The sequence below is a fragment of the Panicum virgatum genome, chromosome 1K, assembly GCF_016808335.1.
Source record: "Panicum virgatum strain AP13 chromosome 1K, P.virgatum_v5, whole genome shotgun sequence".
Classification (NCBI taxonomy): domain Eukaryota; kingdom Viridiplantae; phylum Streptophyta; class Magnoliopsida; order Poales; family Poaceae; genus Panicum; species Panicum virgatum.
This window is the reverse complement of record NC_053136.1, coordinates 55,123,866-55,151,438: the sequence shown is the minus strand read 5'-3', so window position 1 is coordinate 55,151,438 and position 27,573 is coordinate 55,123,866. Positions and strand designations below refer to the sequence as shown.

At 47.5% G+C, this 27,573-nt stretch overlaps 4 protein-coding genes and 1 long non-coding RNA gene across 11 annotated transcripts; 1 reads left to right on the top strand and 4 right to left on the bottom strand.

Moving 5' to 3' along the window:
• Positions 1-406: 406 nt before the first annotated feature.
• Positions 407-5,458, top strand: LOC120645676 (E3 ubiquitin-protein ligase WAV3-like). Of its 2 annotated transcripts, none has more exons than XM_039922440.1 (2): positions 407-1,261; positions 2,993-5,458. In XM_039922440.1, the coding sequence occupies exons 1-2, from the start codon at positions 959-961 to the stop codon at positions 4,892-4,894; spliced, it is 2,205 nt and encodes a 734-aa protein (XP_039778374.1). In that variant the 5' UTR covers positions 407-958; the 3' UTR covers positions 4,895-5,458. The 2 variants fall into 2 exon arrangements, with proteins under 2 accessions (XP_039778374.1, XP_039778380.1); XM_039922446.1 differs by lacking the exon at positions 407-1,261 and adding an exon at positions 1,303-1,968.
• A 6,814-nt stretch (positions 5,459-12,272) lies between these two features.
• Positions 12,273-13,844, bottom strand: LOC120645693. Its single transcript, XM_039922456.1, has 3 exons — positions 13,648-13,844; positions 13,131-13,563; positions 12,273-13,023 (listed from the first exon to the last, which is right to left on the bottom strand). The coding sequence occupies exons 1-3, from the start codon at positions 13,827-13,829 to the stop codon at positions 12,736-12,738; spliced, it is 903 nt and encodes a 300-aa protein (XP_039778390.1). The 5' UTR covers positions 13,830-13,844; the 3' UTR covers positions 12,273-12,735.
• Positions 13,845-15,522: 1,678 nt separating this feature from the next.
• Positions 15,523-18,853, bottom strand: LOC120645654. Of its 6 annotated transcripts, none has more exons than XR_005664248.1 (7): positions 18,141-18,853; positions 17,469-17,564; positions 16,889-17,323; positions 16,622-16,800; positions 16,292-16,340; positions 16,069-16,178; positions 15,523-15,977 (listed from the first exon to the last, which is right to left on the bottom strand). It is a non-coding gene; the product is annotated as an uncharacterized LOC120645654 (long non-coding RNA). The 6 variants fall into 6 exon arrangements; XR_005664247.1 differs by having other exon boundaries at positions 16,622-17,101; positions 17,195-17,323; XR_005664246.1 differs by having other exon boundaries at positions 16,622-17,323; positions 17,469-17,569; positions 18,141-18,211; positions 18,422-18,853.
• Positions 18,854-19,686: 833 nt separating this feature from the next.
• On the bottom strand, positions 19,687-20,391 carry LOC120656518 (NDR1/HIN1-like protein 6). Its single transcript, XM_039934630.1, has one exon. The coding sequence runs from the start codon at positions 20,389-20,391 to the stop codon at positions 19,687-19,689; it is 705 nt and encodes a 234-aa protein (XP_039790564.1).
• Positions 20,392-21,445: 1,054 nt separating this feature from the next.
• LOC120656511 lies at positions 21,446-25,002 on the bottom strand. Its single transcript, XM_039934618.1, has 3 exons — positions 24,983-25,002; positions 23,763-24,177; positions 21,446-22,807 (listed from the first exon to the last, which is right to left on the bottom strand). Exons 1-3 carry the CDS (start codon positions 25,000-25,002, stop codon positions 22,649-22,651), a joined length of 594 nt encoding a protein of 197 aa, XP_039790552.1. The 3' UTR covers positions 21,446-22,648.
• Between the last annotated feature and the right edge of the window lie 2,571 nt (positions 25,003-27,573).

The following is a 27,573-nucleotide window of genomic DNA, read 5'->3' as shown; positions in this document are numbered from 1 at the left end:
GCAAAAATGCCATTTCAAAAATTTTACAATGAGCAACTAAGGGGGTGTTTAGAAACAGGGACTTCAAAAAAGTCCTAGGGACTTTTTAGTATTTAGAAGTATTAAATAAATATTAATTATAAAACTAATTGCAGAACCCTGGGGCTAAACTGCGAGACGAATCTAATGAGGTATCTTAATCTATAATTAGCGAATGGTTACTGTAGCATCACTGTAGCAAATTATGAATTAATTAGGCTCATTAGATTCATCTCGCGAAAAAAATTCAGCTGTCAAAAAATATTTATAAACAAATTTTATTTAATACTATAAAATAGTAAGATTTCTTTTGATGTGATAGGGACTTCTGAAAAAAGTCCTGGAGCCAAACAAGGCTTAAAAGGCTACGCAGCACAGGCCAGTGACTGGTCATCACTCGCAAGTTCCCAACCGGCCAAGCCGAGCCTGACTCTCCTCTTCCCCTTCACTCCTCGCCATCATTCACCTCTTCCCAACCTTTTCCCCCTCCATAGGTGGCCTCCTGTGCTCGCTTTGCTGCTTTCCTCTTTGTTAAAAGGCTGCTCCCTCCCTTCCCCCCTTTCTCTCTCATCCAGTCTCTCGCGCGCACTCTTGTTGTCGCTGAGGTCAAATAGCCATCCATCCATACGCCTCTTTCCCTTTCTCTTTCCTCTTTACCTTCCCTTTCTTGATTTTCCAAGCTGCTACAAGCTCTCCGGTTTCCGGGTGCTCCTGCTTCTCATGGTCATGGCTTCCGCGGTGGCTCCTGCCAGCCACCAAACCGAGCAAAGGCGCCGCCAAATCTGCCTCTGACCTCTCCACCAAATACCCAACCAGCACCCACCCACCCATCTTCTTCTTCTCCTTCTTCTAGCAACAAGTAGCTCAACTCACAGTCAGCTCAGCTACTTATTAGCCAGTCAGCAGCAGCTTCAAGCACAGCTGCATATGCGCGAGTATAATGGAGAGCAGATGGCGAAAGGCAAAGATGTCGCTAGGGCTCAATCTCTGCGTCTATGTGCCCCGGACGCTGGAAGGCGACGACGACAGCTCGGCCAACACCGTCTCGTCCACGGCGGCGCTCGTGTCGCCAGTGGCGTCCTCGTCGTCCGCCGCGACCAGCGCTAACACCACCCCGACGGCTGCTTCGGCGGAGCAGAGCAACGACAAGGTGAACGGCGGCGCCGGCGCGATGATGCCGACCACCCCGACGCCCACCTCCGCCGGACTCCGCCTCTCCAAATCCGGGAGCAAATCCTTCAAGGTACCGTCTTTCTCCACCGGTCTCCATCTAGGCATCTACTGTACAAAAGGCTGCAACTTGCCAAGATCCATCCATGTACAAGTCTAAATGACCCATCGGCTTGCTCGGCTAATTTCTTTAGGTCTTTCAATTGCAGTAGCAAGCTAAGCCAGCTCCAAACAAGAAAAAAAAAGAAAAATATTTTTACAGGAGCAGCTAGTGTTCATTCAGGTTGAGTTGTACACCTGTGCTGTGATGCACTTTTGCTCCAAATGATGCATGCAACAGTGCTACCAGTGGCTTTCATCACACACGCGCAAAAGAGAGCAACACTAGTAGAAAAAGGGGATGCAGGAGGAGATGGGCGGAGGTGGCGGAATATCATCATGAAGTGGAGGAGTTTGTCTTTCTTTAACCATGGGGTCCTCCTTTTCTCTTGCTCACAGTCTCACGCACACATTCCATAGCTCATAGCCCATAGTCCACCACCACATCCCCTCTCTCATTCATCATTCACTTTCTCCCCTCCCCTTTCCTCCCTCCTCTCACTGTCTACCCAGCCCCTCTCGCTTCACTTCTTTTTGCAGAGGAACAGCTTGGGCACTGTTCTCAGATCCCTTGTGCATTCTTGCTCCAACTTGCAACTGCAGCAGGGGTGAGGGAGTCACGGATTCCCTAGAGCCCACCACAGTTTTGCTTTGGGGCGCCTGGATGCCAAAATTACAAAAGAAAGTATTCTGATCATGGCCCAGTTGCAATTGTTATTAAATTGTTTCTGACACGATGTTAGTATTTGGGGCCTGTTTAGTTCATTTTGCAAAATAATTTTGCAAAGGAATCTTGTTCTTTTGAAGTACTAAATGAAGTCTATTTGCAAAACTTTTTGTATAGATGGGTTGTAAATCGCGAGACGAATCTAATGATGCTAATTAATCCATGATTAATTAATAATTAGCAGATGGTTACTGTAGCATCACTGTTGCAAATCATGAATTAAGTAGACTCATTAGAATCGTCTCGCGATTTACAGGCCATCCATGCAAAAAGTTTTGTAAATAGACTTCATTTAGTACTTCAAATTAGCAAGATTCTTTTTCACTTTAATGCGTTTACGGTTTTTTTGCGTTTACATGTAAAGAACTAAACAGGGCCTTGGTTTCAGTCTGCTTGTCTGAGCCTCTGAGGTCATCGCCCCTTTATTCTTCTTTTCCTCTGGGGTGAGGTGCATTAGCTTGTCAGCAATGACTAATTCAGATTAAGGCATCTATCTCAATGGATAGTCCTGGAAGATTAGTTTGACCATGGTGGTTTCTTGCAACATGCTTGATTGGTGTATATGTAGTTTCCCTGCAGAAGCCAAGTTTTTTCTATATAGTTTTCAGAATGTCCACTTTTTGAACAAAAGTCCAAAACTGCGGCTTCTGACCATGGTTTGGATTGAACTATTGGCCCCACTAATCTAACTAATCTATCTTGTTAGTGATCAAAGTATCAAACAATTTATTGACTTCCCTTTCATCATTGTGAATTTATCTGCAAAGGCTTAAGGGCACCCTGCCTCTCTGCCTGTTAGTATTTGTCGGAGTTTTATATCTTTGTTCATTCTATATGTCGCTAGCCTTTTACTCAAAAGTTGCAGCATGTACTGGGCATCACATACCATAGGAGCAGTGGTGCTATCCATTAAATGTTACACGTTTTGACTATTGTTCCTAAGTGTATTTCTTATTATTCTACATTTCCTTTTTTCAGAAAACATGTGCCATATGCTTGACCACGATGAAGCCTGGTCAGGGTCATGCTCTCTTCACAGCAGAATGCTCGCATACCTTCCACTTCCACTGTATTTCTGCAAATGTTAAGCACGGAAGCAGCAGCTGCCCAGTTTGCCGTATCAAATGGAAGGAGCTTCCATTTCGAGGACCGTTGCCTGCTGAATTACCCCAAGTAAATGCAAGGATTAATCCAGTTAATGGGTATCAAAATGGAGGCCATATGACTATATTGCGACCACTTCCTCGTGCCCGTTCTTCTGGTAGGCTTCATCATCTGGCCGCGTTGCTGCCTGACGCTGACCCTAGTGCTTTCAACGATGATGAACCCTTGGAATTGTCGTGTGAAGCAACCGAAGACCCTCAGCATGGCAGTTTGAGAACAGTAGAGATAAAAACGCATCCTGAGTTCACTGAAGTGCCTGAAAATTCGTCAGAAAGAAACTTCACTGTTCTAATTCATCTTAAGGCACCCCTTGCTCAGCATTTGCAGACACCCAGCAATCTCGGAGATGGCAATGGATCAAGCACAGCTCGTGCCCCTGTTGATCTCATCACAGTTCTTGATGTTAGTGGAAGCATGGCTGGTACCAAACTTGCATTGTTAAAGAGGGCTATGGGATTTGTCATTCAAAACCTTGGCTCTTCAGATCGGCTTTCCGTCATCGCCTTCTCATCATCCGCACGCAGACTCTTCCCCCTTCGTCGGATGACTGAGTCTGGCCGGCAGCAAAGCTTGCTGGCTGTTAATTCATTGACATCAAATGGTGGGACCAATATTGCAGAGGGCCTCAGGAAAGGCTCCAAGGTTATTGAAGAACGCCAGGCCAAGAATCCAGTCTGCAGCATCATCCTTTTATCAGATGGTCAAGATACCTATACTGTCTCACCAACTGCTGGTGTACACAAAGGGGGACCGGAGTATTGTGCACTCCTGCCATCCACTAGTGGTAACCAGCAGGTACCTGTTCACGTCTTTGGATTTGGTGCTGACCATGACTCAGTATCACTACACTCCATTTCACAAACTTCTGGTGGGACATTTTCATTCATCGAAACAGAGGCTGCTATCCAAGATGCATTTGCTCAGTGCATTGGAGGGCTTCTGAGCGTAGTTGCACAAGGTCTGCATGTAAAGGTGGAGGGCCTCCACCCTGACGTGCACTTTAGCTCCATCAGATCAGGCAGCTATTCTAGCAGAGTTTCAGATGATAAGAGGAATGGCTCCATAGATGTAGGAGACCTGTATGCTGAAGAGGAAAGGGATTTTCTTGTGTCTGTAAATGTTCCCCCAGGCTATGGGGAAACAGCACTTCTCAAGGTTGGCTGTGTCTACAAAGATCCACTGATGAAAGAGACTGTGAATATGGCTGATGTGCAAGTGAAGATCTCCAGGCCAGCATTCGTCTCTGTGCAAAGCGTGTCTATCAAGGTGGACCGCCAAAAGAACCGTCTTCATGCAGCTGAGGTCATGGCTGAAGCAAGGTTTTCTGCAGAGCGTGGTGACCTGACAAATGCTGTTTCGTTACTAGAAGACTGCCGGAGAATGATCATGGGATCGGCATCAGGACAGTCCGGTGATCGTCTGTGCCAGGCATTGGATGCTGAGCTGAAGGAGATGCAAGATAGGATGGCCAATCGTCAAAGGTACGAGGCATCTGGTCGGGCATATGTACTCTCAGGCTTGAGTTCCCACTCATGGCAGAGGGCAACTGCTCGTGGTGACTCCACAGACAGTGAGAGCCTAATCCAGGCATATCAGACTTCATCCATGGTGGACATGCTGCTGCGCTCACAGACAATGAGCCGCTCGTCAACCCCTCGACAAACTCCACAGATGAGGCATGCAAAATCATTCCCAGCGCGCCCGCAGCCAAGGTAACTGCATTCTGGTGATGCCAAGAAGGATTTGCCTGAAGCCTAATTGCTTGTTAGTGGACGTAGTCATTTAAGTTCTTAGTTTTGTGGCAGGAGGATGGGATGGGGGTATAGTTTGTGTGGTATAAGGAGATGTAATGGTGTAAATTCAATTTGGGGTGGTGGAGGGTAAATGGTGAGAGTAAGGTGTTTTGTAATTGGGGTAGGGGATGGTATACGTCCTGGCGGGGAATGGGCAAGAGGGTGGGCTATTTTTTTCCCTTGGTGGTGACTTGGTATACTCCAGTATTGTACTAGCTCCTTTGTGTGGTGATGTACATAAGAGAAGGGTATACATTGGTGTATTCCTTGAGGAGGATGGGATACTTGATCCTGATCCTTGCAAGGTTTGTCCCCCACCTCCCTTTTCCTGGAAATGGAAAAGGGTTGTTGCTTCTTCATGGAAATGGAATTCTGATCCTGGTATCTATGTTGTGCCGGGTTATTTCGATGTTGTCAGAAATTTGGATGCTCAGTTGTGCTGTGTGGCATTGCTGCATCTCGCAAGTAAAGTTTTGAAAGTATGCTACTTGCTAGCTTGGTTATTTGCGTCTACAGTTTTTGCTTATCCTCTATTGATAGTGAATGCTTGTCTAGGGCAACATGGCTGCAGTGCAGTGAATGAAATACCTGAGGTTTCAGCATCAGCAACAGCAAATAGGGGTCATCCACGCAGAGCTGCTGCTGAATCCACAAGGCAAACCTCCTTCCTTACCCGGCCACCGGAATCGTCCGTCGGCGGTGGAGGACGTACTTAGTAAGCGGCAGAGGACAGACGCGGCTGCGCTCGCCGTCGCCGCCAGCCCAGCACGAAGCCACGGCACCGGCGGCGAACGGGCCGGTGAGGCCGTGAGGCAGTGAGAGGGGAGGAAGCAGAAAAGAAAAGAAAAGAAAGGACGAGAAGGAAAAGCTAGTGGCCGCGTTAGGGAAGTGGACCGAGCGAACCAGCCCAGCAAGATATTTCAGGCTTCTCCTTCTTCTTCGTTCTCTTTGCAAAGACCCAATATAGCCCAGGTTTTTTTTTTGAGGGGTTCCCAATACCAGGGACCCGTGTCCTGACCTACTTCTAGGCCCGGTTAGGTCGACGAAGGATGGCGACGAATTGAGGCCGTGTTTAGTTCCCGGTGTAAATGCAAAAATTTTTTGTGAAAGAATCTTCTCAATTCGAAGTACTAAATGAAGTCTATTTATAAAATTTTTTGCACAGATGGATTGTAAATCGCGAGACGAATCTAATGATGCTAATTAATCCATGATTAATTAATAATTAGTGAATGGTACTGTAGCATCACTGTTGCAAATCATGGATTAAGTAGGCTCATTAGATTCGTCTCGCGATTTACAGCCCATCCAATTAAAAAAGTTTTGTAAATAGATTTTATTTAGTGCTTCAAATTTGCAAGATTCCTTCGCAAAATTTTGTGTTTTTGCGTTTACGGCAGGGCCTGAGTCGGTTGGTGACTTGTTGGGCTGACGTCGATGCTCCAACTGCACCCTGTACGGTATCATGGTATGGTCAGGAGTAGGGATGGCAACGGGTAAAAACCCGTCGGGTAGTTCTATTCCATACCCGTACCCGCGAAAATTATTTGTACCCGCGAAAATACCCATACCCGCTCACGGGTATGAAATTCTACCCATACCCGTACCCGCGCGGGTAAAAAAACCCATCGGGTAACCCGCACCCGATATAACACTCTTTAAAGCACTAATTATTGAGTATATGACATAATAAAAACCACAAATTACCTCAAATATAATTAAGTAAAAGAAAGACAATAAAAATAATATACTAACATCAAATCTTAGTATTATTTCGTGTAAATATATATTTATATAGGTTTAATTGAGTATGACCTAGTATAGATAATGCGGGTGCGATGCGGGTAAAAATTACCCACGGGTCTATGGGTATACCCGTACTCGTACCCGTCGGGTATAAAATTTTACCCATTAACATACCCACGGGTAGAGAAATCATCCCATACCCGCGATTGTATCGGGTAAAACCCATCGGATACTCGGGTATCGGGTACCCTTTGCCATCTCTAGTCCTCAGTGAGCTACAGCGGCTTGTACACGGCGATGCGGGCATGCGGCTCGCCGCCACGCGCGACGCCCGCCATGAGGCTGTGGAAGCCGGCGGTGTCCACGGCGGAGCCCGGCCCGGTTGACGCCGTGTGGGTGCCGTGGCCACTCGCGTCCCGGGCCGAGAGGTACTCACTCCTCCGTGTCGATTGCAGCGTCGTAGAAAGCCCAATACGGAAAACAGATATTCAACACTTGAAACACTTGACTCATATCAACAGGACTCAATCTGCTCAAAAAATATATCAACAGGACTCAATCAGCCACTCGTGATGCAGGTCTTGACAGAGTTTAGAAATATTCCTGAATCCTGATTAGCAACATATCCAATCTACCGGTGTATATATGCACCACTCTGTATATTATCTCTAGCTCGTGATTACTGATAAACTGTCAGCAAAAGGTAAATATATATGCTTACCGTGCGAGAGCCAGCTGCGTGTGCTCCCAAGGACAGATGGAACGCAAAAGGTAAGTACGAAGGCCGAAGCTACAGGGACACGTGATGAACTAGAGAATGCCATGTTTTGCTATGCTGTCTCAGATGTGTCATAACCCATTAGTGATCTGGTACTTATAGATAGATAGACGACGTGCATGCATGAAGGCTCTATTATCAAGAGTTCGAAAATACTTCCATGCGCTTCCAAGATGATTCGTTCTCTCGTCCGCATTGACCCAGTCAACAAGCGTAATCCGAATTAGGCCTTGCTTCACTATTTCCTAATCCTAAATACCCATGTGCGCATTTCATGTTTGAGAGCCATCGCTTGCCATAGGAGACGGTTTCAGACACTGCTTCTGCATCACAGGTTCCTTAATTTGTTTTTGATTACTAGATTTGTTTTTCCACTACCAAAGAACCGTGGCTGCATAACATAAGATATATGTTAGTCTCGATATAATTGACTAGTTTCGTTTTACCACCACTCACCAACTTGCTAATGGTTGCTATCTAATTCTGCAGGTGCAAGAGCATCTAGCAGTTTTATATCCCCTACCAGGCTAGCTACGTACCAACCACTTAGCCTTTTTTTTTGTGTGCCGAAGTTCTACTTCTACCGATTACGAGACGCTTCTCTTTTATTAGATTGTGGTTAGGCATTTTCTTTGCATCAGACGACGTTGAAGCACTGGTACATCTGAGTGAGAACCTCTAATACAGTAATCTCTTGAAACGGGAGCAAGACCGGTCAAAACATGGGACACTAGAATTTGCAGACCCTAACTGGATTTTTTTTTCACAGTGGTCTATGGGCCACAGGAAGATCAGGAGAAACTGCAGTTCCTAGGGGAGTTGAGGTGGATCAGTCAAGATGTGCTTGACAAATGGCTTCTCATCGGCGATTTCAATCTCATTTTGCAAGCAAGAGACAAGAGTAATGCGAATCTGAACCGAAGGCTCATGGGAGCTTTCCGGGATTTGGTGCACGACCTTCAGTTGAAAGAACTCAATTTAAGAGGAAGAAAATTCACTTGGTCGAATGACAGAGTTCAGACACGGATTGACAGAGCGTTCTGCACCTCGGAATGGGATCTTATGAAGCCAAATGTCTTTCTTCAAGCACTGTCTTCTAGGGTGTCTGATCACTGCCCCCTTTTTATTGCCGGACATGAAACTGTACAAAAGCACCGCGGGTTCCGGTTTGAGGCTTTCTGGCCAAGACTCAATGGCTATGACGAGGTGGTTGCAGAAGTTTGGCAAAAGGAATTGCGGGTCACCAATCCATATTTGCGCTTGCACACCAAGTTGGAAAGAACAGGGAAAGCACTAAGGAAATGGGCGAGGTCCACGATTGGGAACAATAGGGTGCTCCTGTGCGCCGCCAAGATGTTGATAGGGATACTAGATGTGGTACAGGATTTTAGACAACTCAGTGAACAGGAGCTTGGGCTAAAACGAGATCTTAAAGTGAAATTCCTTGGAATGACGGCAGTAGAGAAGTTGAGAGCGAAACAAGCTGCCAGGCTAGCAACAATAAAAGCAGCAGAGGCTAGTTCCAAGTTATTCTACCTACAAGCCAATGGGCGCAGAAGGAAAAATTTTATACAGTCGATCAACATAGGGACAGAGACAGTTTTCTCTCATGTTGGTAAAGCAAAGGTTATCTTTGATCATTACAGTTCGCATTTTGGCAGGCCAACCAATAGAAGTACGACCTTAAACTGGGAAGCTCTTGGTTTACGCCGGCACGAGTTAGCACATCTTGAGGATGAATTCACCGAGGAGGAAGTAAAAACTGTGATTGATGATATTGCTGCAGACAAAGCGCCGGGGCCAGATGGTTTTATAGGGGTATTCTTTAAAAAGAGTTGGCACATCATCAAATCTGATCTCATATTGGCTCTTAATTATTTCTACCAGCAGCGTGATCAACACTTCCAGCAACTAAACAAGGCTCATATGGTGCTGGTGCCCAAGAAGGAAGATGCACAGATGCTGGCTGATTATCGGCCAATCAGTTTGACCCACTCAATTGCTAAATTAATTTCAAAGATCTTAGCCACCAGATTGTCTGGAGAGCTCAATGAGTTGATTTCTAGATCGCAGAGTGCTTTCATAAAAAGAAGGAGTATTCAAGACAATTTTTTGTACACAAAGAATTTGATCCAAGATCTGCATGTGCGGAAGCAGCCGGGCTTATTTCTAAAGTTGGATATAGCAAAAGCTTTTGACAGTGTACGGTGGGACTTTCTAATGGAGGTGCTTGAGCAGTTTGGCTTTCGGTCCAAATGGAGAGCTTGGGTCTCAATTTTGTTGGCAACCAGCTCCACTGCAGTCATCTTGAATGGTTCCAAGGGTAATTGGTTCAAGCACAAAACAGGCTTAAGGCAAGGAGATCCGTTATCACCACTGTTATTCATCATAGCAATGGAGCCTTTGCAACGACTGCTTGAAATTGCGACAAGAGATGGCCTTCTCTCACCAATAGGAGGCCGGATCACAAAGTTAAGGGCTAGCTTATATGCTGATGATGCTGCTATTTTCTTGAATCCAATCAGAGATGAAGTCCATGTGGTAGCTGGTATTCTCGACATTTTTGGGCAGGCCTCTGGACTCCATGTCAACTTGACTAAATGTGCTGTCTACCCGATTAGTTGTCACGGGATTATTTTGGAAGACGTCATGCAAGGCTTCCAGTGCTCAGTCAAGGAATTTCCATGCTCCTACCTGGGCTTGCCATTGCACACACGGCCCCTGCGACGAGTGGATTTTCAGCCGCTTATTGATAAGGTGGCAAATCGTTTACCGGCTTGGAAAGGAAACTTCATCAACAGAGCTGGGCGACTGAAGTTAGTTAATTCGGTGCTTTCTTCGATCCCGGTATACTTTCTAACAGTTTTTGATATTAAGAAGTGGGCACTGAAAAAGATTGACAAAATTAGGAGAGGTTTTCTGTGGAAAGGCTCTTCGGAAGCAAAAGGGGGGCAGTGCCTGGTGGCCTGGGAAAAAGTAAAACGCCCAAAACTCAGAGGGGGCCTCGGTGTGCTGGACCTGGAGAAATTTAGTAGGGCCTTACGTCTTCGATGGTTGTGGTTTATGTGGGTAGATCCCGACAGGCCTTGGGTCGGCTCTGCTGTTCCCTGCTCTGAAGTTGATCGGCAGCTCTTTAGGTGCAGCACGGTTGTGACGATTGGCGATGGTAGGAAGGCTCAGTTCTGGAATTCATCTTGGGTAAGAGGTCATGCTCCGAGGGACTTGGCTCCAAACTTGTATAAGCTGGCATGGAGGAAGGGCCTGACAGTTAGGGAAGAGATAGAAAATGGGACTTGGACGAGAGGTTTGTGGCGGATGTCGACAGCAGCAGAGATAGCAGAGTTCATACTGCTGTGGGAGGCGGTAACCAGGGTTCAATTCTCAGAGGCAACCGATGAGATTTCTTGGAAATGGACAGCAAATGGCCGGTACTCCTCTAAGTCAGCCTATGAGATCCAGTTTGTGGGAAGCTACAGCAGTTTCAACAGCCAGGCGATCTGGAAGGCGAAGGCGGAAGGAAAACACCGGTTTTTTAGTTGGTTGCTGGTTCAGGGAAAGATCCAAACAGCAGACAACCTGCTGGCCAAGGGAGTTGAGTGTAACCCGGTTTGTGTCTTGTGTGACCAGGAAAATGAAACAGCAGCACATCTTTGCCTGCACTGTTGCTTCGCGCAGGAGGTTTGGTGGCTAGTGCACACGTGGTCGGGCGGCCTGATCAACACTCCAGTACAAGGCGTTGAGGTTGAGGACTGGTGGAACTACTCGCTGCAAGCTGCAAGCGCTGAAACGAGAGGAAAAGTGGCGGCAATTTTAATTTACACAGTTTGGAACATTTGGAATGAACGGAACCGTCGCATTTTCCAAGGGATATCACAGTCACCTACAAGGGTCCTGGGGCTATTGAAGGAAGAAATGGAGGTTAGACGGCAAGCATGTGAGGGTCGAGAGAACATCTAGTTTCTTTTATGTATCTTCTAGCTAAGAGTTTGAGTGTACTATTTTTTTATGTAATCACAACTATTGTAAGATTCCGCTTTCTTCTCCTACTTATATGATGCGGCAGTGCTCCTGCCTTTAGTTTCAAAAAAAAAAAACTGGATTTTTTTTAATCAAAGAAAATGGCTTGTCTGAACTGACAGTTGTTGAATGGATGGACATTGCAGCCAACCACCAGTCGATGCTGGGCGCGGCAGTGATGTGCCAGTGCTTATCCACCCACATCCGTGACCACTATCAACAGCAACGCAACAACAAGACAGGAGCGAGCCAGAGAGATCCTAGACAGACAGGTAGGGAGGGATCCCCACAAGACACTCGATCTGCTTGCAACTTTGCAACAGGATCATGGGTGAGTACAGCTAGCTGGGACAAATGTTGAGCTGCTCTCCAAGATCATCCTAGAAAACAAAATGTTCATATGCTCTTCATCCAGGAGTTGTCGACAACACGACATATCACAAAACACCCATATTATTCTGCACCGACAGTAATCACTCCCTCATATAGATCACCGCCATCCAATCACTCTGCAAGAATAGGAATTGGGTAGGAGTACTAGCACAACTCGGATGACACAACACAGAACAGCACAGGCAACATCACAAGCTCTCGGCCTACACGGCTGCCAACCGACAGTAAATCACACTCATTTCTGATGAAAATAACAGATGACTAACACAGCACAAGCAACAGAGAGATCAAGATCAGCCATCACAACAAAGTCCATCATCTAAACTCATGGTGCTGCTCTACACAAGCTGTCACAACAAAGCCCAGATAAAAATGTAGATGACAACCCATTATCACAGCCGAATTCGATTACAGGAGCAGTACAATTCTGAATTCCCTAAGTTGACATAACAAGCAAGTCTGAATTCACTTAGGTTAACATAATACAATAGTAATGAAAATAGTAACAAATGGTCACAGTCAGACACACATCACATGAGTACCAGAAACAAGCAAAGCAACAGGGTACCCCCTTGTGTTGTGCCACAAACGGAACAAGTACCTGCAGCTACTACTAGTAATAATTAACTCCAACCACGACACTAGTAGTTGATTAACACATACTACTGACATAGACATAACAGCAAGATGACTAATTTAAGAAAGCATGCAGCAAATGATTAGTTTATGATGACTGACGGATGATAAGGACAGCGCGGCAAAAGAGCGATATAGTCCTGAAGGTCTCCTTCCTCCTCCGTCCTCGTCCTCCACGTCAGCGTAACCAGCCCCTAGGCCAGTGGAGGAAACGCGAAATCCGCGTTACCAACCCCTAGGTCAGATGGTTCATCCATCATCCTGTCGTACTCTTCCTTCATCCTTAACACCATTTCAGTCTTCCTCTCCTTCAGTATTGATTGCCTCACCTCCAGAACACGGAGTTTGACCTCCCAAAGAGCCCTCTGGCCACGCCTATCACGTGCAGCAGCTTCATCCCTCAATTCTTGTGTAGCATAAGGATGCTTATATGGGACTCTATGGTGGGCATCGTTATGCTCAAAACTAAACTCATCTGGGAACTGAAAATGAGAAACACAATACTAAGCAATCTGCCAGCTCAAATGAACATTTTATAAACCATGGCTTTGTAAGCGAGCAAAACAGAGAATAAGAACGAAACACTTACGGGGGGATCTGGATAGATGCACTGTTGTGGTCCTTGACCTCTTTCCTCCAGTGGAGGTCCATTGTTTGCCGGCATCTGAGGGTCAGCGGTGCGCACAAGAACTCTGAGTACTGCAATCGCGTCTTCAATCGGCCCCAGCTCTTCATTTATCCGCCTCAGGGATGCGTCAAACATGCGCTTGAATGCCGCCTCTAGCTTCACCTTGGTACGAAACTTGCAAGCCAGCAACTCATGATTAACTAGGACAAACCCGTCCCTCCCTGGTTCGGTCCTTGCTTTGATGTTGACTGCTTCTGAAAGGGATGTTTGCTCACCCAGTTCAAATTGAACCTCATCAGCCCGATCGATCGCATCGATCTGCATAGCTTCAAGCACATGTGCAATATCCTGGAGGCTGGAAACAACTTGGATGGGGGCGGCCATGGTGGGATATCTGTAAAAGAAAAACTTTCATACGTGCTAAGACAGGAGGAGGAAGATGTGCTAAAGAGAGGAGGAAGAGTGAGAGGAGGAGCACCTTCTGGCGGCGACCGCGGACGGGGACAGCGACGGAGGAGGCGGCGACCGCGGATGGGGACGCGGCGGCGGGGAGGGGGAGGCGGAGGCTAGGGTTCGAGAGAGGGCTGCTAGGGTTTGAGGGGCCGGCGCCAGCAACGGCGGGGCGGCGGCTAACCGTTGGGCTGGGCCGCGGCGAGGCATTGGGCTGGGCCGCGGCTAGCAGAGCCCGCGATGGCCTGTTACAAACCAACAAGCTGCACACACAGTTCGCGAGACTTCTTTCCCCACGCTACAGTAGATCGCGGGCGACTTGCAGGCGACTCCATCCCGGCGCCGGATTCGCCGGTTTCCCCTCGCCGTTGGTGTCCTCCAGGACGCCGACGTGCAGGGGAAGGTGCGGATCCGGCGTCAATTAATACAGAAATACCATCATATTAAATAATTTTGAAATACGAATTTTGGTATATAACATGCTTACACTAAAAATGTATGGTTTTGACTGAATTATACACTAAAATTTTAAAAATGATGGTGGGCAGTTTACAAAGAAAGGAATGGCTTTTCAGCAAAAATCAAAGTAACCTTATCCCTTGCCCCATTGCCGGTCGTTCCGCCGCCTTCTTCCTTATCTCCGCCTGCTAAATCACCGCCTACCAGCCCCGCTGCCTCTTCTCTCGCCTCTGTCCACCCTAACTCTGTCCGCCCGCTCTGCCGCCTCCTTTCGCCCCAGTGCACCGCTAGTCGCCGACCGCCGCCCCTCCCCCGCCGCCTCTCGCAGCAGCCGCCGCCCTCGCCTCGTCGCTGCCGCCCCTTGCGGCCGGCCGTCACCCTCTGTCCCTCCATGACATTGCGCGCAGCCGGCCGCCGACCCATTGCCGGCCATTCTGCCACCTTCTCCCTCATCTCCACCCGCTCTAGCACTGCCTACCCGCCCCGCTGCCTCTTTCCTCGCCTCCACCCGCCGCAGTTCTGTCTGCCCACCCCGCCGCCTCCTTCCGCCCACCGCTCATAGGAGTAGGGTTTGCATGCGTATGTTCCTAGGGTGGGCTTGCATGCGTGTGTAAGTGTCTGCGATTGTACTGGGTTTCGTAAAAAAAAGAAATTAGTCAATAATTAATTTGTCTATACTCTATATATACCTTGCTTATAACAAAAAAAAAGAAAACTGAAATATGAAAATGGGCCACATATCCTTTTAGCCCAGCCCACATCCAAACCCTAAGCTTTAGTAGCCCTTGCAGTTCACTCCGGTGTGCCGCCGCCCCTCCCGAGCTTCCGTTCTTCAGATTCAGAGCGCCGCACGCACGGCCCTAGGCGGGGCTCCGCTACCGGCCGTCGGCGCCCTCCTCCTCACCCCCCTCCTCCCCCTGGGGCGCCCTGCAGTTGCGCCGCTCGCCCATCATCCGCGCTCCCAACCGGCGGCGCACTCACCCCCACCCCCCACCCACAACCCCGTTCTACAGCTGCGCCGTTGGGCGCCTGACATCCGCACAGTCCAAGCCCCACCCTACCTCTTCCGCCGTCTGCTCGCCACCTACAACCCCACCCTTCGCCCGCCGCCCGCCGCCCGCTGCCCTTGGCCTGTCACCCGCTGCCCGTCGCAGCCTATCCGACAAGGAAACGTGTGAGACGGAGGAAGAAAGCTTACTTCTTTTAATATTATATTAGGGTATAGACTAGGTAAGGTACAGACTAGTACTTAACCAAGATTAATCCAGCTTTGCCTGTTAGCTGCCAGTATATATCTATTCAAGCAGAAAAAAGGGTCACTCTAGTATCTATAACTAGTGAATGACGCGCGCCTTCGCGCGCTAGTCTGTGTAATGCGTATAATTTTCTTGATATAGTGATTTTTCAGAGGTCGGTGGTTCATGTTGTTTAACAATGTGCCTGATAAAGGAAATACATATATTTGTACTAAAGAGCAACAGAGTGATAAATAGTTTATGGATAAACTACTGCAGATGATACATATAGAAGTATTTGACAGGAGCAGTTGTTATATTACAATTTAAATCTCCAATTGGGATAGCTAAGGAGCTGTAGGAGAATAGGAGGGTTCACTAACTTAACAGACATTGTATTTAGGTGGAACTGGCCATGTTACATAGCTGCATTAAGTAGTTTGGAAAATGCCGGCATGAGAATAGTTTTCCCTGTGTTCATACTTGGATCAGGGACGGTTGAAATGCAGTCGCTGGCTGGATGTATCTGTGCCCGCCAATGTAGAACAAATTATCGTCCATTGTAACCTGTAATGGGCTGCATATTCTCCATGAATTAGTGCACAGGTCAAAAATCTCTACGTTAGATATCATGTTGCTTCCATCATACCCTCCCACATCATACCTGTAATGAGGCAAGCAGCAGTGAGGTCACCTCCAATGCTAAAACTTAAAAGGAATTATATTGCACCTAGGCAAGAGACTGAGAGTCTTACGGGGCATCCCCCAAGACAGCTACCGAGTGGGTCAGTGGGATCCTCTTCTCACGCTCATACTTGGAAGCAGCGCCCAGAAACCTTCCCTTGGATCATACCTTTCTGCTGATCTGTGTATTGCAACAATTTTGTTCAATAGGCGAGTAAAAAAATGACATCTAAACCACAATTGCAACATTGTAATATTGGTTAGAGAGTTTACTGTAAGTACATGTTGACCCACCAGTTATATAGAGCGCGCTATTAAATGTGGATGCAGCAGGAGCAAATCGCTGGAACAACATAGCACACAAAAGCACGGATGTTAGATCCAAAATCAAACCGTTCAGGATAAATTGGACAAAGGAATCAATTGATGAGCACAGAATGATAAACTGGACAAAGAATACATTAAATTAGAAACAAATAATTGATATCAAAGAAAGAAACAAATAAAATCTGAATGGCAAATTGTGACTGTGAAGTATCATAAATGATGCACTATAGGACAAACAGAAGGTAAAAGCAGATCATTATTGAATAATTATTAGGGAAAGGTAAAGATGCTATTTACCTATGACAATTACTAAATCATCTGGACCCGATGACACCCCATCAAACTGATAAGGAAATCTGATTTCAATGGCCTGCAAGAGTTATTCTCAATAGCTAGTCATGTAAATATGATGCTATCAATATGCAGAACAAAAGCCAGCCAACCATAAGAAGCCTCATAGTCCAATCGCAGTAAAGCTGTAAACAAATCAAATTTGCTTTTACATGGCAGAACATGCATAATAAAAAAAACAGACCAATAAAGTTTAGACATGGCAATATATACCAAAAGTTAAACTTTCCCATGAAAGGCGAATCAACCAATACATGAATCTGCAGCCTTTCATTAGATCAATAGAGACACAAGAGTATATGAGGAAGCATAATAGAGGTGGAGTACTAACAGAGAAAATGCACAGCAATCAAATGAAGTTAGATCTTCAAGCATGGGCCGATGCAGTTGTATGAATCCAGTGAAGAACGAACCGTACATTGATTTCTAAATTGAAAAGGGCAACCATATCCAATCTTTGTTTAGTGCAGTAGTACAGGGACCTCCTAAAGGAAAGGGACAGGCCAAGATGACCCTTACCTCTTAGAATACCTTAAGCTGCTTGGTTATTCTTGTTGACTTGTCCAGGCACACCCTTTATTAGAGGAGAAACTGTGTTTTTTTTCCGCAGATCCAACAGTGAGATCTTGCTCAGATTAATTAGAATGCCTATCATCAATGTGTATATAACTGAATTATGTCAATTGTCAGCGAATAAACTAACTATAGTTGAATCTCAAAGGTGGCTTGTATTACATCTGCTTTTCATCAAAGACATAAGGTGCGTGAAGGCAAATAGAAGAGACGACTATACCTTCGCAGTTTGGTCATTGGTGAGCTTGCTTGTATTGTAGTCTTAGTCACTCCATAATAATTTCACTGAGCACTGTGAAGTTAAATGGACATATATCTATCCTAGCATAAAGAAACAAAATATGAGAATGCACAATCTAATATCCTTGCCCCATTTTACAGTAAAAAGCATTTCCTTAATCTGCAGTTATAGATGCAAAAAGAATCAATTTTAATCTCTGATTTTGAGCAGCTTTAAAAGTAAGCACAACATAGAAATAATTGGGCATAGAAATGTTGCTGTTTTAATTTAGAAATGAAAGCGAAAGGAGGCATTTGGGCAAGTAAATAATTCTCAGGACATTCAAGTATAGATTTGCAAAACGGAAATAAAGATCAGACATGTTTCCTGGATAGCCTCGAGGTAGCTTTGCTGATGAAATGCAGGTTTTAAAAATGACAGCAGTGCCTAAACATCTGACATAGGCATTCCATCGAACATATGATGTGCAACTCCTTTAGAATATATTCCATATGCTAATGCAATAAAAAATTTGATGTTCAACCGGAAATAAGACAAAGGAATGGCATACATTGATCAAGCAAAGAATTAGATTGGCTGCTCTTCCATTCACAATATGCAATAAATAGGCGGGCATGATCAAGGGAAAAAAATATAGGCTTAGAAATTTACCTCTCTTCCCCTTCCAAATTCCTATCCGTGAATGGGATGCTGATCAGAGTCCAAGGGGGCAGCATAAGGGGCTGGTCGGCAAGGTCGCGAAATCCGAGTACACGCCGCGGCGGTGTAGATCGACGACGGTGTACGAATAGGAGCCGACCGCCGCCGCCGCCACCGCGGTCAATGAAGACGGAGAAGGGTCAGGGAGAGGAAGGACAGGAAGGAGGAGAGCAGGATGGAGGAATAGAGGGAGCCGTAGAACAGACTGGGATAGACATGGAGGACTGTCTTACCAGCGGCGGCGAGCACGGACTCCGGGAGCCCCTTGCCCCAGAGCACGACGTCGAATGAGGATGCGAGCAGAGGCTCCGTCACGCCCTGCGAAGCCGTGGAGCGCGTCGTGGAGGTCGGGAGGCGTACACGGAAGTTGCTGAGCACGCGTTAGAGCGCGCTGACGAGCTGCAGAACTGGCTGTCCGGGTGGCGCAGAGCAGAGGATGCGTCCGCGCAGGAGGGCGAGGCCACGGAGAAGGGCACCGCCGCGAGTCCCATAAACCGCACGTTCGCCACCACCATTGCGTCTTCGCCCTGCACCAGGAAGAGGGGAGCAGAGGCAGCGGCATCATCGACGCCCAGATCGGGTGGCCGATTCGCCGCTGTAGGCCAGCAAAAGCGGGCCCGCCGCAACCAGCTTGCCGACGTCGGATGGAAAGGCGGTGGGAGGAGGCGCAGTAGGGCTCATGAAGGAGCCTACACGCGCGCTCGCGGCCTAGAGCCAGCGACGTCGTCTGCGCGACCGCGTCCTTTTAGGGCCGCCTCGGCGGTGTCCGCGCGCCCGCGGCCGGGGCGGCGGCGGAGGCGGCGGCTGCGCCCCACGAGCCGGTGGCCGGGCCGGGCCAGCGGCCGCGCCGCTATGGCGGCCAAGGCCGTGTCGGGGGCCGCACCGTTCTGGCGGCCGAGGCCGCGTCCGCGCCGGACGCCGAGGCGGCAGCAGCGGGGCTGCTGCGCCCGCGCGCTTGCAGGCGCAGCGGCGGCGGCGGCGGCTGGGCCGCGGACAGGACCGGCACGCGCGCCGGCGGCCGGTGGAGGCCGTGCTTGGGGGCGGCGGCGGCGGCGGGTGCGCCGCGGCCAGGGCGGCCCTGGACCTGTGGCCGTAGAGGAGGAGCAAACGCTGCCGAGAGAGGCCCCGATGTCTCTAGAGGAGATATTTTTCCGTGAGCATTCAATTTCTAACGCGTGGGGAGAAATATTGAGAAAAAAAGCTCAGAGGTGTGCAGACGCGGTGTGAACGCTAGAAAATACAGTGTTGAGCAGGCACAGAATATGTGAACGGTTGGAAAGTTAGCCGGGCAACCGAGAAGACATCAAAGCCGTCGAAATGAGATCGGACGCTGGTACAAATTTGGGACGACGTGGACTGCTTCCCTGTGCGCCGTGGGAACGAACTTTCATCTATAGAAATACCCTCTGCACCGTGTGCATATACGTACAATCAACAGTGTCCCCGTTTCTAACTAGCTAGTGACTCCTGAATGATCTAGGCCAAGTCCGATTCGGGATCACCAGAGCTTCATGCTGAACTTGCAGGTCATGTTCTTGATGCCGACGCTGCCCTCGGTTCTGAGCCTGTCGAGCACCAGGTCGCACTTGACGCTGGGCGTCACCTTGGCGGTGGTGAGGCGCCCCACCTTCACCCGCACGGGCACCTCGCCGCGGAACACCAGCGGCAGCTCCCCGCCGGCGCCGTTCACGTGCCGCATCGCCTCCACCACGCCCGTGCCGCGAAGCCGCGCCTCGCTCATGGTGACGTGCACCAGCGCCATGTCGCTGTGGCCCTGGTAGAACGCCGGGAACGCACCCTCCGAGAGGCGGTAGCCGCGGAACCACACGGTGAGGCTGGAGCCCTCCTCGTAGAGGATGCCGATGGCGCGGTTCGGGTTCTCGAACCGCACCGACGCGTCGAACCGGGCGCGCGCCGTCAGTTCGTCGTCCATGCCGAACGCCGTCACTTTCAGCGCGCTCACCGTGTACCGGGGCAGCTTCGGGTCCAGCGCGAAGTACAGGCCGGCGACGGTACCCACCAGCACGGCGACGGCCGCCACGGCGAACAGCGCGCAGCAGGCCAGGCGGCGGCAGCAGCCGCCGCGGCGCTTCTGCGGCCGCGAGCGCGAGGGTTTGTTGCTCGTCGTCGCGGTGGCGGGCGGGGGCACCGCCGGTGCCACCGTCGGCGGGGTGTGCCCGGCCTCAAGGTCGACCTCGTCCATCGTGTCGAGACTAGGTGCCATGGCTTCGCTGATGGCTACGGTATGCTGCGCTTGCATGCAGTGCGGCGGCTTTGCATGCAACGTTGAGTCGTGCTATGAGTGCAGAATCGGTGCAGGTCTTCTCTGATATTTATGGAGAGCGCGGCAGGTTTGTGCCGGGCGATCATGCATGAATCAGAAAAAGGAAAGCAGTCCCACTTTGTGTTCGGAATCGGATAGCCGGCTACGTACGGATTGGCAGTGTCGGACTCAGCGTGGAGCCGTGGACCCTGGAATTCAGTTAACCTCACACATAAGTACATTTTGCAGCATGCAGCAAACTGATGGGTGGATTGGAGGAGGCTTTTTTCTTTTCGAGAGTGGACTGGCAGGCTTTGTGCCGTTGCTGACGTGGTTAAAGAGCTTTTTTTTTGTTTTTCCCCTCTATTTGAACTATTTATGCTAAAGAATTTTTAACACTGGTATTTATTTAGAACTATTTCTAAGTTTGACATAAATCATAGGCTTGATCAGTGCCGGAGCTTGGGATTAGTATGGGGTGGCCAAGCCTACTAATAAGTTAATTAGGTTTAATTCTACATAAACATATACTCCCTCTATTTTTAAATATATAATGTTTAGTATAAAATATTTAGTTAAACTAAATTTGTTATTCTAAATGTCATATATTTAAGAAGAGAGGTAGTAATATAATCTGTTAGCATCTTACGTAAGCTCATGGCAAAAAAAAGGAAAGGAAGAAAGAAAGAAAGAAAAGAAAAGAAAAGAAATAACAGGGAAGTGGGGGCATGGTCGGCCCCTTGGGCTCGATAATGTTGTGGTAGAACAGCCTGGTTTTGCATAGGAGTCCGAGATATTATTTAGGGCGTCTTTAGCATGGCTCTACTCCACCTCGGAGCTGCTCTGCTCCAAAACTGCAGGGTGGAGCAACTCTGCTCCGGAGTTTTGGTGGTGTTTGGCAAGATAGGTGTCCATAGCTCCAGAAAATGTGTTTTTGAGGGTGGAAAGACATTCTTACTCCTGTTTGAGTTGAGTGTATGTTTGTTCAGTATAATGAAGCGTATGTAATTATTTTTTGCTGTAATTCATCAAAGGAAATTAAAATATTCGCCCAAGTTACTGAAATGAGTCATTGTATTCATCAAAATTACTAAAATATTACAAGGCCATTGTCTTCATCTAACCTTCTAAACTAACATAGATTCTAATTCCAAGCTAGAGAAAGAGATGTTGACCTTGTATCACGAAATGCATCCATGATAAGAAAGCTTGCTTCGGTTGTTGAATCATCAGAGGCATGTGGTCACATTGCATACTTTTTGTACCTATTCGGGATTGTAGGCACAAAGTCAGGATCTCGATCAAAGTTAGCAAAATCCACATCACCACTTGAGTGCTCACGAATGAAATTGTGGAGGACCATAGTGCCAACAACAATCTTTTTTTGTGTGAGCATTGAATATTTAGGCATCTTATACAAGATTTGCCATTTCATCTTCCATAGTCTAAATGACTGCTCAATAATATTACGAATAGATGAATGCACCCGAGTGAACTTCTCTTTTTGACTATTAGGTTCCATACCTCTATACCACTCGGGCAAATTATATCTTTCACCTTTGTATGGAGCCAAGTATCCCGGGCGGTTAGGATAGCCCGCATCTACAACATAGTACTTCCCTTGTGGAGGATGTGGAAAGTGCTCTTCATGTACTTGAAATGCATGGTACAGTACACTTGTGTCATGGTAAGACCCCGGTTGACCAGCAGCCACATAGGTGAAATGCATATCAAAATCACAAACAGCAAACACATTTTGAGTAGGAATGCCTGTCTTTCCAATATACCTCACTTGTTCATCACGTGAAAGAGAGACATGAATATGAGTGCCATCTAGTGCACCAATGCAGTCCTTGATGTGTGGATATGCTCTTTTATCAATCCGAATCCTCTCGTGGACAGTGAAAAAATTAGGATTGGTTGGTCTCAAGTAGTGTTCAACCATTGCAACCACACACTCTAGCACTTCATGGAATTCTCTACTAATAGTTTCAGCTGAGTGTTTGAACCTATTTTACCCCTTCCTATTGGACTCACAACCGGAACAAATAAAGAGGAATATTGCAAGCATCTCATAGGTATTCATATATTTGGATGGTTGTAGCCCGCACCTCTCAACCAACACATCATGAAGATCAAGGAATATTTTTTTGTTCATCCGAAGCATCTTGTGGCACTCTCCGAGTGTATTCATGGTTTATTGTATCCATCCAATTCCAGTTTGAATTGATACTCTTGGTGGAGCCTTATGCAAGTACAAATCACAATAGATCTCAGCAAGTTTAGCACCTTTGGTGATTATGTTAAAGAACTGGTCACCATCATCACTAGAATTGTCACTTTCACTTTTTGGCATCTGAAAATATAAGAAATACATGAGTGTCCCACATTCTGGAAAAAAACATATCATACAAGTCATAGCACAACCATGACCATCACTGCTTTCCATACTTGGCCATATACTTTCTAGTAAGCCAACTGAACCCAAGCTCATTAGTAGGTAAGATCATGAACATTTCTCTTTGTTCCTTTTTTACAAATAATTCAGATGCAATGAAATGGTTTTGTAACTGGTACCACAAGCAAGAACTTGGCCCATCACTTCATTCATAGAATATTTTCCTTCTTCTTGGAAGCATAAGAGCTAGCTGAAGTAGCCATGGATGTCACTGCCCCTTGAATGAGTAGTGCGTGTTAGGATTGATCTCCATCCCTCCCGAGATTAACAGGATAATGAAGGTAATTAACGGGATAATTAAGGAAATTAATCGCGCCCTGATCAGGGGCGCGATCCGTGATTACCGTCGGTCGTGGCCCCCCTTTCACCCGCACTATAAAGACAGAGAGAGGGCCGCCACGGACGCCAACGCATCCGTACGCAACTCTCATGCACAAACCCTGACCCGATCTAGAAGAGCGCGAAGTGAAGGGAAGAAGGCCATGACGAACCCGCCGGCCAACGCCGGTGACGCGACAGGAGTGGGTGGCGACGCCGGGGACACCGCAGGGGCTAACGGCAACAACACGACGCCTCCACCGCCCCTGAACACGACGCCACCGCCATGTCTACAACTCCGGCCGTCGCGTCGTCCTCCGAGGAAGGTATAACCAAGAACCCTATTCTATAGTCTCTAATTCCTAGTGTATAGACTCCTAGATCAAAGTCCAAAATCCATCAATGGTATCAAGAGCCAAGGCTTTGGAGTCTAACCCTAGCGAATCGGTATAGATCGAGGCAAAGAAAACCCAAAACCTCTTCCCAAAATCAGATCTGAAGATACATAAAAAAAAGAAAAGGACAGGAAGCTCACCTGCGCGCCGCCCTTGCTAGCGGCCCAGGAAAGGGCGGGTGCCACCCGGCCGCCGGCGCTCAGCGCCACGCCGCGCTCCGCCGCCGCCGCCGCCAGGCCTTCTCGGGCGCGCAGGCAAGCCGCTCGCCCGCCGCCGCTGCCAGGCCGCCGCCCCCTAGCCTCCAGCCCGCAGCCAGTCCGCAGGCCGGCTCTCGGGCGCGCGAGCAGCGCGCCGCCACCGCCTAGTCGCCGCCGCCGCCGCGCGGGAAAGAAAGAGGCGCCACCGCAGGGGCGCTCGACGGCGGCGCGCTCACCCTCGGGTGCACACTGCACCGGCGAGAGGCCCGGCAGGCGGCGCTGTGGCTCCCGGAGCCGATTATCGGCGGGCACAGAGAGAAAACGGCGGTGAGAGAGAAGGAAAGGAAAGGAAAATAAGCTAGGGTTTTGGGGTTTTCCTTTTTTCGGTATTTATGCATCTAGAAAATGAATCTCGGCCGTTGGATGCGATCTGATGGCCAGAAGCAACTCTGCACTTGTTGGGCCGACTTGGCCCGCGCTGCTCCTGCTGGGCTGCGCGCCCGCGCGGTTGCGCGTTGGGCCGGCCACTAGGCCATAGTAAAATTTTTCCTTTAGTTTTTCTTCCATGTATTTTGCAGGTATTAGTACTATTTTCAATACTGTTTAATACATGGATGAAGTACTGTTTTCAAGAAATTTTTCTCTGAGAACAGTGAAGTGTTTTAGTACTTTTTCAAGTAATTTTCTCTGAGAACAGTGAAGTGTTTTTCAAGATCATTCTATTGCAAAAGTAAATTGGCATGTTTATTCATGCAAAGTACATATAGCTTATAGTTTCCGCTGCTATTTAAAAGTTGTTTATTATTGTAATTGAAATGCAACCAACGCGAATTTTCAGTTAGAACAGTATATTGAATTTAGACATGATATTATTGTTTTAGACCAGCCTTAATTGCAATATTATCATGACCATCTGATATGTTTTTCAAGTTTTTATGTTCTTCTCCAAATTTTGCCCAACGGTGATTTTGGACGTAGAGCAAAGTAATTTTTGTGATATGTGCATGTTTGATTATTGATCAACGTTGTTTTCTCTCATGCAAATATCATTTATTCAAGTTTTGTTACTAATAAAGTTTTGTCATACTTGTTTTGAAGGATCCAATAATGCTAGCCTGTTGACCTTCATGAGCACCATAGAGCCCCTAAATGGGAGCAATTACCCGAAGTGGCGGGATAGCATTGAGGCTGCCTTGGGGTTGTCCGATCTGGACTATGCCCTAATAGTTGATCGACCCGTTGAGCCCATCATCGGGGGTAGAAAACTATGAGCACCTCAAGATGGCTTACGACATTGGTCGTATGAAGTGGGATATGTCGAACAGGAAATATCTCCTACTCATCAAGCAAACCATATCGGATCCTATCAAGGGGACGATTCCAGAGTGTGCTACCGCTAAGGAGTACCTCAAGAGAGTAGAGAGTCAGTTTACTGGCTCTTCAAAGGCGAATGCCAGTGCCCTCATGCGTTTTTTCTTTAGCACGAAGTATGATGGTTCTTCTGGCATACACGACCACATCATGAAGCTTGGCAACATGGCTTCAAAGTTAAAAGATCATGACATTCCCCTCCCTGATAGGCTAGTGGTGCATACGATTCTTGAATCGTTGCCCGAAGAGTTTTCCATGTTCACGATCAACTACAACCAAGTGGTGCCTGAAACATGGACACTAGAGAACCTCATGGCCATGTGTGTCCAAGAGGAAGAGCGCCTCAAGTCTCAGCGAGGCAATGACAGTGTTCATATGGTCAAGAATGGCCCTAGGAGGAAGCAGTTCAAGAGAAAGGGAGCTCAACAGCCTCCTCAACATCAGCAACCAAAGGGGCCTCCACAGGACAACAAGGGGAAGGCACCTGTTGTGCAGGTGGACAGCGACCAGTGTAGGCGCTGTCGCAAGAAGGGCCATGTCATGAAGGATTGCCCTGAATTCCTCAAGTGGCTACTCCCAAAAGGTATAGAACAGATTACTTTCGTAGATGAGTCCCTGAATTTAGAATATTCCCCAAATACTTGGTGGATTGACTCTAGTGCCACTGTGCACATTGTAAACTCTTTACAGAGATTAAGTACAAAGAGGACCCTGCCAAACGGCGCAAGAAGAATTAAAGTCGCCAATAGGGTAGAAGTAGATGCAGAAGCCATTGTAGACATTAATTTAAAATTTTCCAATGGTTCTGTAATTTTGAAGGATGTTCTGTACGTTCCCTCGTTAAGGAGGAACTTAATTTCAGTTTCTTGTTTGGATGCCCAAAACATTCATTGCCATTTTGGTAATGCGCGATGTGTGTTAAGTTTCAATAAAGTTGATTTCGCTCATGCTGTTTTGTGTGACAAGTTGTATTTACTTTCTGAAATCAATGATGTGAATGTGATAGACTCCTCAAGTACAAAGCAATTTTGCACCAAGCGCTAGCGAGGTGATAGTGAGAAGTCATCGAAATTGTGGCACCATCGCTTAGGCCACATTTCGAGGGGGGGGGGGAATTGAAAGAATGGTTGGAGAAGAAATTCTTGAACCATTAGACTTCTCAGATCTATATCAATGCGTCTCATGCATTAAGGGCAAATTTGCAAAGACAATAAAGAAAAATGCCAAGCGAAGTTCTGGAGTTTTGGAACTCATCCACACAGTCATTTGTGGTCCTTTCTCGGTTAAAACGGTGGATGGTTTCGATTCTTTCATAACTTTTAAGATGATTTTACACGCTATGGCTATATTTATCCAATCAAAGAGCGATCTGAAGCTTTAGAAAAGTTTAAAATATTTAAAGCTGAGGTTGAAAATTAGCATAGCTTAAAGATCAAAGTAGTAAGGTCGGATCGTGGGGGAGAATACTACGGTAGACACACCCCCTATGGTCAAATACCAGGACCTTTTGCTAAATTTCTTCGGGAAAATGGCATAGTCGCCCAATACTCAATGCTAGGCGAACCACAACAAAAAGGAGTGGCTGAAAGGAGGAACCACACCTTAATGGATATGGTGCGAAGCATGCTTAGCCATTCCACCTTACCTGTTAACTTATGGATGGAGGCATTAAAAACCGCCATTCATTTGCTTAACCGTGTACCTAGCAAAGCAGTAAACAAGCCCCCGTATGAGTTGTGGACTGGAAAGAAACCCACACTCAACTATCTACATATATGGGGTTGCCCAGCTGAGGCAAAAGTATTTAATCCAAATATTGGAAAGCTGGACGCCAAGACAGTGAGCTGTCATTTTATTGGCTATCTTGATAGATCAAAAGGTTTCAGATTCTACTGTCCAGACAGACACACCAGGTTTGTGGAAACAAGACATGCGGTGTTTTTGGAAGATGAAATGCTCAAGGGGAGCATGGTACCCCGAGAAATAAACTTAGAAGAAAAGATAATACATACACCAACCACAATGGTGGAACAACCGTACTTCTCGATACCTGTTGCGGCTGCACCAGCGCCTCAAACCGTTGTTGCAACCCTTGCTGTGGGAACTAGTACACCTGTTGCAGTAAGCGAAGAAGCGGCCCCCACTATTCTTGTGGTGGTGCGAACTCCTGCTGCAACTAGTGAATCAGTTGAGGAGCCATCTTTGGAACCAACAGCAGAGCCCCAGCAGCCTCCATTAATAGAAACTCAAGTAGCTCAAGAACCTCTTAGGAGATCTTCAAGAGCAAGAAGGTCAGCTATTCCTGACGACTATGAAGTTTATACAAGTAAAGAAGTCACCATAGAAGGAGACCCTACCTCTTTTGAGGAAGCAATGGAGGGAC

Bases quoted from the DNA above. Each gene is read 5' to 3' on its own strand.
- LOC120656511 (XM_039934618.1), bottom strand. From the start codon at position 25,002: ATGCTATCCCGCCACTTCGG. The intron at 24,178-24,982 runs GTAATTGCTCCC...CCAAAACCCTAG, and splicing joins ATGCTATCCCGCCACTTCGG to CTTATTTTCCTTTCCTTTCC. The intron at 22,808-23,762 runs GTGAGCTTCCTG...TTATATTTTCAG, and splicing joins CTAGCAAGGGCGGCGCGCAG to ATGCCAAAAAGTGAAAGTGA.
- LOC120645676 (XM_039922440.1), top strand. From the start codon at position 959: ATGGAGAGCAGATGGCGAAAGGCAAAGATGTCGCTAGGGCTCAATCTC. The intron at 1,262-2,992 runs GTACCGTCTTTC...TCCTTTTTTCAG, and splicing joins CCGGGAGCAAATCCTTCAAG to AAAACATGTGCCATATGCTT.
- LOC120645693 (XM_039922456.1), bottom strand. From the start codon at position 13,829: ATGCCTCGCCGCGGCCCAGCCCAACGGTTAGCCGCCGCCCCGCCGTTG. The intron at 13,564-13,647 runs GTGCTCCTCCTC...TTTCTTTTACAG, and splicing joins TCCGCGGTCGCCGCCAGAAG to ATATCCCACCATGGCCGCCC. The intron at 13,024-13,130 runs GTAAGTGTTTCG...TCTCATTTTCAG, and splicing joins GCATCTATCCAGATCCCCCC to TTCCCAGATGAGTTTAGTTT.
- LOC120656518 (XM_039934630.1), bottom strand. From the start codon at position 20,391: ATGGACGAGGTCGACCTTGAGGCCGGGCACACCCCGCCGACGGTGGCA.